The 12,090-nt window shown below is 37.6% G+C and overlaps 1 protein-coding gene across 3 annotated transcripts in view; it reads left to right on the top strand.

Moving 5' to 3' along the window:
* Positions 1–12,090, top strand: part of ASB5 (ankyrin repeat and SOCS box containing 5) — a 53,171-nt gene that overhangs the window by 34,165 nt on the left and 6,916 nt on the right. For 2 of the 3 annotated variants that reach the window (XM_081047060.1, XM_081047061.1), the window contains exons 2-5: positions 7,648–7,727; positions 9,858–9,965; positions 10,977–11,127; positions 11,298–11,432. In XM_081047060.1, coding sequence (XP_080903186.1) covers positions 7,648–7,727; positions 9,858–9,965; positions 10,977–11,127; positions 11,298–11,432 — 474 coding nt within the window. Of the gene's footprint in view, positions 1–2,951; positions 3,240–7,647; positions 7,728–9,857; positions 9,966–10,976; positions 11,128–11,297; positions 11,433–12,090 lie in introns of all 3 variants that reach the window. The other variant, XM_081047062.1, reaches the window with a different exon arrangement.

Raw genomic sequence — 12,090 nt, 5'->3', positions numbered from 1 at the left:
AGCAGCTGGCCGTCAGCTGCCATCTTTAACGTGTTGAGCCTGCCTTCTACGTTTATGACCAAATCTGAATCTGATTGGTCTGGTGAGTTCTGGGGTTCTACCCTGCTAACTCACTGGGACCCTGCCCCTCCCAACTCTTCCAGTGCTGGAGACATTTTCTCCAAGATCAGCCAGCCCCGTGCACGTTGCACTTTTTCTTGGAAAACTATCTGAGTCCATGGGACCCAGGTGGGTGACGACTGGCCTCGGTGTGCTCTGAGACTTTTGCTGAGTAGCTCCAGGCTCAGCACTGGCACCACAGCAGAGTCTACATTAACCTGTTGACCACAACGCTTCCCACTGTAGTGACTCCCTGAGACTATGTCTTACCCAGCTCGTGTACCCCATGAGGATTTACCAAGGGCTGAACTTTAAGTTAGCCAGCAGGTGGCAGCAGGAGTTGGAGTGCCCTGGCTTTCTGAGGAGCTACCCCAGGTCCAGTACTCGTGGCAGCCATCCTTGGTTCACAGCATGGCCTCTCCCACATGCCTCCAGGGTTAGCTCAGGTAGTGAAAAACTGTTAGATTGCTTTGTAGCTTCTACCAGGTAGTCCCCACATGGTCACAGGCCATGACCTGAGCCTGTACCAGAGACCCGCCCAGAACCAACATACTTGGAGGTTGGCTTCAGACCACAACAGAGCACCACCCAATTAGCCCCACAAACGTCATACACAAAGGGTGGTCTCAAACAGGCACCAGAGCTCCCTGGGGTGAATCCTACTCAGTGGGGTAAGCCCCCTGCACAACAGCCCATAAGTTATAGATGTGGCCAAACCCCACAGCCAGTCAGCCTGATGGTCAGTCCCACCTAATGATATGCCAATAGCAATCAAGGCTCAACTATAACAGGAAGGCACACACAACTCACACAAAGGACACTCTTGGAGCAACAGGAGCAGGTGACCAGGGAGACTGCTAGGGCCCCACAGGGGACCTACTATATAAGGGCACCCAGCCCAGACTGGGAGACATAGCAGATCTGCCTCATACATAGAAACAAACACAGGGAAGCCGCCAAAATGAGAAAACAAAGAAATACATCCCAAAGGAAAGAACAGGAGATAACTCTGGAAAAAGAACTAAAGGAAATGGAGGCAAGCCACCTACCAGAGACTTCAAAACAATGGTTATAAGAATGATCAAGGAACTTAGTGAGAACTTCAACAAAGAAATAGCAAGCGTAGAAAAGGACATAGAAACCATAAAAAAAGAACCAGACAGAAGTGAAGAATACAAATACAAACTGGCAGTAACAAAATAGTCATGGGGACATAAAGTAAAGCACAGGGAATATAGTCAATAATATGGTAATAACTATGTATAATGCCAGGTGGGTACCAGCTTAGTCAGGAGAGTCACTTCTTAAATTACACAAATGTCTAACTACTGTGTTGTACCCCTGAAATTAATATAAAATAATATTGAATGTCAACTGTAATTGAAACATTTAAAAGGGGTGGGGGTAAAGGGCAATAAGCGGTCCAAATTTCTGGGTATAAAACAAATAAGTCATGGGGATGTAACGTACAGCATATGGAATATAGTCAATAATATTGTGATAACATGGTAAAGTGTCAGATGGTTGCTGGACTTATAGTGATCACTTCTTTAGGTATATAAACGTTGAACAATTATGGTGTATCCTTGAAATTCATATAATATTGTATGTTAGCTATATTTTTAATAAAAATCTTTAAAAAAAAGAATTATCCTTTTCTTTACAGTTGACAAAACAGGCTCAAGAGGTTAAATAACTAACAAAGGTCACATAACTTTTAACTGTGCTACAATTGGAATTCCAGTCTATCTGATGATGGCAGGCGTGTTCTAACCACAGCACCAAAGATTAATAATGGGTCATTAGGGCAACTGAGTAATCTCACTCAAGAGTAGCACTGTTGTCTGAAGACTATCTTAAAAACTCTTTCTCCCTTGATTTTGAGGATTCATGGGGGAAACCACTATTTTCACTCTTTTTTTTCTCTAGATAATCACGTAGCTTTACACTTACCTGTTTTCGTTTTTTGTGTTATTTTTTTGTTTTTTGTTTTCTTATTCAGCCCCATAGACTATTTTCTTATGAAACCATGGAGGGCTGTAAACCATGAACAAGAAATCAATTAGAGTAAGTAATTCAGTGTATGTACCTGAAGTTCCCAAGGTACAGGTAAATCTGCTGGCTTCAGATCTGGACTAGCAGTATTCTGAGGGAATTTTCAGATAGATAATGAGAATGGAAAGACAAAGGTAGTCTCAATCTTTAAAGAGACTGGTTTTGGCAACACATTCCTTCCTTCTCTGTCAATCATATCTGCCAGAATTTATGTGGCTCTATTAATCTGGTAAAAAGAAGAGTAAACAATAGAAGAATAATTGTTTTGTAACCTTGTGAGTAGAGATGGCCTAGATGTTGTTAAGCCTGAAGCTTATCCATAGGGGATTGCCTTTAAGAAAAATGACATGGAATTGCCTTTAAGAAAAATAACATGGAATTACAGATAGTCTTAGAAAGTTTTCCGTGCAAATAGAGGTCCTAAACTGAAGTTTTGTTGGCTTTATAGTAAAGCTACGTCCATTATGAAGATTATTGATTTAATATTTTATAATGAAGGAGCTGTAGAATGAATTAACATTTTGTACTCAGATTCATACATGACGATTACATGGTTTCTCACCTGTCCTTATTACTCTGTTTGAAATGGGTCCTGCCTTTCCTATTTTGATACCTCTGAGGAAAAGCGGGTGTGCCCCAAACTCTGCATCACTGCTAAATTAACTCTCCAGGGAATCTGCATCCCACTCCTGTGGTGGTACTAAGATGCGGAGACAGCAAAGACTTCCTAAAAAATAAAATACTTTCATCATAGCCGTGGGCAGAAATCTAATTGTAATACTTTTATTTCATTGCAGGACACACACTATGAGGAGAAAAAAAAATAAATTTAAGATCAGCAATTTCTCAAATATAGAGGAATGATAAAAAGTAAAGGAAATTTTGAAAATAAATCAGGTGTTCAAAACCTGTTTTTCTTCTTGGAGGTGAAAGGTCATGCTACAAGGAGCTTAGAGCTCCTTAAAATGGCCGAATAGAACTAGCAAATGACATGCGATTTTTTTAATGCTGATCAAAAAGAAATATGAGTCGGATTTACCTCAACAGTGGCTGGCTTGAAGTGCCGTGGGGAGATGGTGATTTAGGTATGATATAGACCCTTACCAAACTGTGTGTCTAAGAACGTGAATGTTTTTGCTCTAGCAATGTAGTGTTTACAAGGCAGGGCAGGCTTTCTCCCTGTAAATTATATACCAGATGTCTGGGAACTAGTGTTGTTTCTAAATATAGTCAGAGTCACCTTCTGTGTAGCTATACAGAAACCATAACAATAAGCGTTTGATTAGCGTGGTGAAAGTTACATATATTTTGTAAAATAATTTTCACACTGAGTAATTCATCCTAAAGAGTTAAATTAACATTTTTAAAAAATCTTAGATACTGAATTAAAGTCTAACAAGATTGTAAAGTTACTGAATTGCTGTATGCAAAGATATTTATATTTTGTTTGGTCTTGAGAAAGCTTACAAATCTTTCTAATATAAAGAATATTTGTATTGAAAGGTAAGATATTTAATTTTGAAGACATTTGACTAGAACTGTGCAGTTGCTAAATTTCAGATTTTGGAGGGGAGAAATAGGGAGGAGTTAAGATTTAGTTCAAAACAGAAATTGGAGCATGATATAGTATCCTTTGACTCTCACTTGTTACCAGATTAATTACAGAAGTTCTTCTAAGGAATTACAAGGAAGCAAATTTGGTGGGGATCCTGGGAAGTTAAGTAAGCAGAATTCAAACAAAAATAGTTTTTTTCATTGGGTAATATGTATGTACTACTAAATTGCTCTTTTAATAGATTGATATATCTTTATTTCTTATAGTTGACTTAGGAAAGAAAAATGTAGTAGCAGTTTATTGTTGGCTTAAATACCTGTATGAGTCATGCAATTGCTTTATATAGTTTAATTAAACCGATAGCACTGAAAATTGTTTCAGTCAATAGATGGCTTGAGTTTTTCCCTAGTTTTGGATTGATCCCTAGAATTCGTAGTAAAATCTCCTGTTTACCAGTTTATGTTTAGTAAAGAATACTAGGCATTATTTATTGTGCATTTACATAGCAGTTACTCATTCCTCAATCCTGACCCATAGGTAGTGCTTTTCCCATTTGATGAGGAAACTGGTTCTCATGTTTAGATGACTGCATGAAGGCCACTATCCAGGCCTGCCAGGCCCCTCAGTCTTTTTCCTCTGGGAGCTTCTGGGCTCTAGACTTCACCTGGTCTCTATTTCCTCCTGCTCCTCTTCCTCCTGTTCCCATCTGCCCACTGCCCGAAGGATTAATGACAGGCAGCAGGGGTCCTATGCAGTGAGCTGAGCAGAGCTCAGCCCAGGACATAACTGGCCAGTGCACTCTTCTAAGCCTTTGTCCCTGCCTGAGGGGACAAGAGATCCCTTTCCCCAAATGGTATATTTTCAGTGTTTTTGTCACTGACCACCTGTCCACACTTTCCAGCAGATTTCTGTGATGTTTAACTCCTTTTCCATGCCAGTGGAGGGCATATCAATAGCAAATAAATACACCGACATAAAACCTGGCTTCAGCTCTTTTTCTCCCCACCCTGGTGGACTTAAGTCTTAGTGATTAAAAAAAATGAGAGTGGGGACAAAAAGCTATGTGACAGTCTAGGGGAAATACTGTGGGTTGGGATATAGGGGGCAAATTCGAAAATTTCATTTATTTATTTTGGCTCTTGTGTAGCCTGTTTTGTAAATGACCCCTTTTCCCTCTCTTTTTTATTTTCTCTTTTGTGAACACCAGCAAGCAATGCTGCAATGGTTCAGAAGGCTAATACATTCATTTTGATGGACAAATACATTAGTATGCAAAAGAGCAATATTGAGTTCCCCATAGTTGCAAATATTGTTAGCTTTGTGCCCCTTAAAGGTTTTCATAACATACTAGAAAGAAATGAGTCCAGAATGGATCCCAAAGGCCATTTCTCCAGGCTTTTCCCAACCCCAACCTTTGGTTAACTGCTGTTAGCTAGTGATGACGGAAGAACAGGTAGTGCTAAGGAATGGGCATCACATAATTCAGCAGACAGCTTTTAGAGATAAGGATAATGAACTTACTAAGCCATTAGACAGTAGGAAACACAAGACCATTTGTCCATATTGTAAACTATTCTTTAAAGTCCAACAATTTAATCATTGATTACTGAAAACCTTAATCAATTACTGTTGCTTTGCTGATTAAACTGAACATAGTGTTTTCACAAATACAATCTGTTTTGAACGTGAATATTATAATTTTGTTATTTTCTTATTTAAATTTCACAGTGAAAATTGATGTATTTTCTGAATTCCCCCAGAATTTCACTCTGCAATCAAGTTGCTTATTTTAATGATAAAACAAATGGACATGTATGATTTATAAAGCATCAAATTTCATCTTCAAAGCTGGAACTCGAAATATAGTTGTTCCCCAAACTAATAATATTAACGAGGAGGACTTTTGCATTTTATGTAAGAAGAACTTAATGTTCCAATTTCTTTAATTATTATTTTGCCACCAAATTTTGTCCTATCAACAAATATTTATTAGTGTGCAATATTTCAATTCTGCTTTTAATATATATAATGAGAGTGTTGCATACTGGTAAGAAATAATACACAAAAGCTAATGATAGTAACTCTTCTTTCAGTTGAAATCTCAGATAATTGGATGTTTGGCTTGCTCATTTTTTTGGATGAGCAAGAAATAGTGCTAGATGGCAAGGCCAATCAAAGACAGTGCAGTGTCGTAACTAGGAGTATCAGCTCTAGTGTTAGACTACGTGATTCTCATTAAATGATTTCACTTGTTCTAGCTCTCATTTCCTCGATGTTAAAATAGAAATAATTGTATATACCCCAAAGAGTTGTGAGAACTAAATGAGATACTGTACACAATCCTTAGCACATAATAAACATTATTCAACATTAGCTATTATTATTATTATTACTTGTAAATCAGTACCAGTAAGTAGAAGTCTCTTCCCCATATCCATTAGGAATTGTATTTTCAATAAAATCCCATAATATCATTGTTTATAAAAAGACTGATGATTGGTAGTTGACTTCTGCTTTCTATACCAGGTTCACATGGTCATTTCATTAACTGTGACATGTGTCTCACATTTTATTCAGTGGAATTATATGGACCTCACTCATGTTGTGGCAAGGTTCTACTGTACAACTGTACTATAGAAGCAGCACAGGTGTAGGTGTAGACTTTTTCAAAGTTACAAAATGTAGGAATAATTAGGTGGTTTCGAAAGTATAACACACTGCTATGTTTCTAATCATTTTCCTGACATAAACAGGCTTTCGACATGCTTTTTCATAAAATTCCTATTTCTGACTAACAGCTAAGTGACTTTATTTAAATTGCACTAGAATTGAATGGAAGATTTTTAAAAAATAATTTTTATTTATTTGCATCCTATGGATCCAAAAATGGGGGAAGAGTCAGTAGACAAGGAGACAGATATTAGCAAACATGACCCCATTACATTGGGAAGATTTTTCTCTCTAGTCAACAATGAATTAATTTATCAGCTAATAACATGTCCATTAAATAGGTCCTGTTTGAATTCAAAAGAATCACTGTGTACCAACCCAGTATCTTATAAAACCACCTTGGTGGACCACAAGGTGAGGAGAGATGGGAAGGAAGGGTGTACCTCTGGGTACATCTTCTTGGCTAGGTGCCTAGAGGGGCTCGGGAGAGAAGGAAAAGGGGATTTCCACATGGGAAAATACTGATTTTTTTTTTAATGGGAGGGGTGCAAAAGGCACGTCAGGACAGGAGGACTTGGGGGCATGATATGTCAGTGTTTTCCCACCCAGGGCACAGGGTTGGAGAGTTTCAGTGCCACTATCTGCCAACCACTAGATGACCACTTGGCATTATCAGCAGCCTTTCAAACACCGATGACTGTCTACCCCTCCCAATCTGTGACACACTCTTTCTAGGGCTCATTTGACTGGTTCCAAATTTCAGGACTTGGGGCTCAGCTACTCATCCTCCTTGGCAACATGTTGCAGCCCAGTCATACCAGGGCAGGAAAGTTGGGGTGCAGAGAGCAGAGAAAGCAGGGTAGGTGGGGAGTGTGGAGAGGTGAGTGTTCCAGGTACCTTTCCTGCTAAAAGTGCAAAAAACCCTTTTTTTTCTGCGTACTGTCTGAAAAACCAAGAAACAGAGCTGGATTTTGTTTGTTTGTTTAGGTGCCCGATCTAGTGATCTTAATCTTCCTCTTCTTTGTAGGATAATTCCAAGGGTGCAGTAAGTCTGGGATAGGTCAATTCCCGAATGTGAACTACAGCCCCTGAATCTGGGAACTGCCAATCTGAATCCTTTCGATGAGAATCAAATTTCCTGGTGTAGGGTGTACATGTCTTGGTAACCTTGTGAATACTGAATCTGAGTAATTTATATCTCACAGGAATTGATCCTGCCTAGGGTTTACTTGGACTCAGAGATGTTTGTTTTCTTTCTTTTCTGGCAGGTTCCTGGGCAGATCGCTCACCACTACATGAAGCAGCAAGTCAGGGTCGCCTCCTTGCTCTGAGAACATTATTGTCCCAGGTAAAATACTACATTTGCTTAAAATAGGCCCCATCATGAGCATAGGACATTAGTCATCAAAAGGAATGAACTCAAAAACCACAAAATTGCCTCATAAATTTTGTTAGTCTTTTTATTTTAACCCACATGGCAGTTAAGTCTGTAGTTTCTCATTTATTTTTGAAACTTCTTCATAAATATTTTGGTATAATCCTATGTCTTAGTATTTCAAATTTCTTATACAGTATATTTGTTCACTGATAGACATATTTAAGCAAGAAGTAATTGGATTTATGTATTATTTATTAAGCATCTTAACTATGATTGATTCTGTACAATGTGTACAGCTTATTGCAAACTTAGTTCAGCCATAAAATATCCAAAAAGGTGTAATCAGACCAGATGCTTAGACAATCTTTTCAATATTATGGTAATCTGTAATATGTCACGGGAAATTGCCTATGAAAGCTATATCATTTCTACACCTTCCTGCTCATCAGACTCACCAGAGGAAAAATGAAAAACACAGATTCTTTATTGAAATAGAAAGTGCTCTGGCTTCGCCTGTGCATTTTAAAAAATTTCCAACATGATTCAAATGTACACCCAGATCAGGAAGCCATTGCCCTAGTATTTCCCAGTATTGAAGAGAAAAGAATTTTCTCTGATGGCTATGATGGAAGGAAGGGTAGTGTCGTCCAATTACACAGCACTGCCCTGGGCTTGGGACCCAGATTCCAGGCTGGCACTGGACGTGAATCACAACTTACCTTAGCGTCCATTTTTTTCATCTGTGAGGACTTAGGACAAGATGCTCCCTTAGGGCCATCCACTTCCGTGATAATCATGCGACTGTTTTGTTTGCTCATCACTTGATGAAAAACAACAACAACAACAACAACAAAAAACTGCAAAAAGTAATATCTAAAGGGTAACCCACTGAAAGGTTCATGCAGTTCTTTGAAAGGAGAGCAGTCTTAGGATATTTCGCAACGTGTATCACATATCCACTGACAGGCCAGCCAGGAAGAGTCGGAGGCTGCCCCAAAACTTCTCGAAGGGAATCTTGACCTTCCAGATGCTTCTGTCATCTGGTCACTCTAATGTGTGGCAGTTAGGAATTAGTTCTCAAGTCTGACTGCTGGTTAGCCAATTCAAAATCTTTGAAAGGATAATTTAAGAGATCTTAAAAATTGCCACTTGCTAATAACAAAGATTTAGGATGATAATTTTTTTGCCTTCATTTTAAGAGTCCTCGTGTCCATTCTGACATTACAAATCATGGCAATCTGTAATATGTTATAGGGATTTGACCCTGAAAATCTTCCTTTTAGAGTGTTTAGTATGATTGTCAATAGAATTACTAAAAATAGCAAAGACGGAAAAGAATCTCATGTCCTAATAATATTTAATTATTTTAGTCTGATATCATTAGTTTAATTGGAATAAAAATTAGAAAAGTGTTTAGTTGTGATTGAATAATAACATCAGATGTTTCCTATATGCTGGGCACTGTAATAATCATTACTTTTCATGCATCATCTCATTTAATCTTCATGATAATGCTAAAATTTGGAGGTTAGTGTACTTATCCTAATTAAAACAATGACTGTATTATGGAGCAAAGCTTCCAACCCACGTCTAACTGACGCCATAGTCAGAGCTCCGAACCACTAGCATGGAGAACCTAGTCAGACCTAGTTAGTGACAAAAATTCACAAAGCATCTTATTATAATTAAGATATTTTTTCCTCCAGTATGGGCTAACATGTAATTTTATAGCCCCAACAACAACAAAAAAAAGTAATCCAATCTATAAAGTCTTTATTTCTACAAAACAAACAAACAAATAAAACAATAGAAACCAAAACAATTCATAAAGATAAAAAAGCTAAGACAGCAAAATTTAAATAATGCATTCAGAATCTATTGGACTAAATATTTAAGGTAGTATTGGGGTTTAGATATGATGGTGTTACAATAATGGGGATCAGGAATCTTGACAACTGATTGACTCTATGGCAATTACACTGGCCTTTCCTGAATTGTCCAAGATTCCTTCATCTTTTCTGTCACTCTCTAATGACAATTGTAGAAATGATTTTATATAACCATTTTCTCACCTTTCAAAATTATTCCACTCATATTTAGGGTTACAATGTAAATGCCGTCACCATAGACCATGTCACCCCATTGCATGAAGCCTGCCTTGAAGATCATGTGGCATGTGCCAAAACTCTTCTGGAAGCTGGAGCTAATGTAAGTACCTATTAAAAAAGCCAAAAACAACAAAAGAACAGGACAAACAAATGAGAAACAAAAGCTCATAAACACAGATAATAGTTTAGTGGTTACCAGAGGGTAAAGAGGGGTGGGCGGTGGAAGATGAGGGTAAGGGGGATCAAATATATGGTGATGGAAAGAGAACTGACTCTGGGTGGTGAACACACAATGGGATTTATAGATGATGTAATACAGAATTGTACACCTGAAATCAATGTAATTTTACTAACAAATGTCACCCCAATAAATTAAAAATAAAATAAAATAAATAAATAAAAGGAGATGATGGTAAAAAAAATACTTTTAATACTTTTACTCAACTTTTTCAGATCTACTGACTAAGCGAATTGAGCAAAGGTCTCATTTTTCTTTTCTTTCCTTCTTAATAGTTTTTAAAGACAGCAGAATAAAAATAAAGCTCTCAAATTGCCCCCAGCCTTCTCATTGCACTCTAAGACAGATTTCCAATCACTGTAAAAATGGGTAGCATACTGCATGATATGGAACATTATTTAGGCTATTTCCTGATTTCATAATTCTAAATAGAAATAGATGAACATCTATTTTGCCTATCTTTTGGATGATTTTCTTTAGATGAATTCTTAGAAATATAATTTCCAGCTTAAACTTGACACCAGCAAAGTGGCTTTGTCACAACTTTCATCATTTGTTGACTATTTTCATAATTGAACAGTACCTAGCCATTGAATTAGTTTTTGTGTAACTGAATCTTGAGTATGCATTTGTTTCATGACTTTTAGTTGCATGACCACTCTGTGAATTATCTACCACATCCTGTTTCTGTTTATCTCTTGAAATTTTAAAGCTTTCCTTATTGACATGTCTGAGTTAAATATACTTTGTCATATTTATGGCACATATTTTCCCAATTATTTCTGTGAGCACATCACATAACTTTTAAAAATGCTTAATAGTTAACCACCTATGACTCTGTAAATCTCACTCTTAGATTTTGGTTTGGTTTAGGTAAATGCAATCACAATAGATGGCGTGACTCCATTATTCAATGCTTGCTCACAAGGCAGTGCAAGCTGCACAGAACTTCTTTTGGAATATGGTGCCAAACCCCAGCTGGAGTCATGTCTTCCTTCTCCCACACATGAGGCTGCCAGCAAAGGTAACAGTTATGGAATTAAGTGACAAGGGGAGAATGTTCCTTCAGCAACATGCAGTGCTCCATTGATCTGTCAATGAATAACACTGCAGAGAGAAGCATTGGAGTGAGGTGTGTGTCTGGGGGAATGGGCATTAAGGAAAAGTAAATTCATTTTTACTTTGTGTTGGCAGGTCACCATGAATGTCTAGAAATACTGATATCCTGGGGCATAGATGTTGACCAAGACATTCCTCATTTGGGAACTCCTCTGTATGTAGCTTGTATGTCACAGCAATTCCATTGCATCCGGAAGCTTCTTTATGCTGGTAATTTTCTTTAAAACACCTTCCATTCTGTCCATACACACAAGCAATTATTCAGCTCCATATTTATTTTTTTTTAAAAATTTAATTTTTATTTACAGTTGATATACAATATTATATCAGTTTCAGGTGTTCAAACGGTGATTAGACATTCATATAATGACATTCATTCAGTGCTCACCCTGAAAAATCCAATACCCATTGGACAACATAGATACTCTCATCTGACAACATAGATAGCTATTATAATACTACTGACTATATCACCCATGCTATACTCTACATCCCCATCTCCATTTTTATAACTACCAAATTCCGTCTCTTAATCTCCTCCACCTTCTTCCATCCTCCCAACTCTCCTCACCAGCAACCATCAAAATGCTCTCTGTATCTATTGGCTTGTTTTTGTTTTGATTGTTTGTTTATCCTGTTCCTTAAATTCCACATAAAAGTGAAATCATATGACTTCTGTCTTTCTCTGACTGAATGACTCCACTCTGCACAATACCCTCTAGGTCTGTCCATGTTGTTGTAGATGGCAAGATTTCATTCGTTTTTATGGCTGAGTAATATTCCAGTGTATATATGTACCACCTCTTCATTATCCATTCATCCCTTAATGAACACCCTGGTTGCCTCCATATCTTTGCTATTGTAAATA

This window comes from Rhinolophus hipposideros (assembly GCF_964194185.1).
Source record: "Rhinolophus hipposideros genome assembly, chromosome: 4".
NCBI lineage: Eukaryota > Metazoa > Chordata > Mammalia > Chiroptera > Rhinolophidae > Rhinolophus > Rhinolophus hipposideros.
This window is presented reverse-complemented; position numbering and strand designations above follow the sequence as displayed.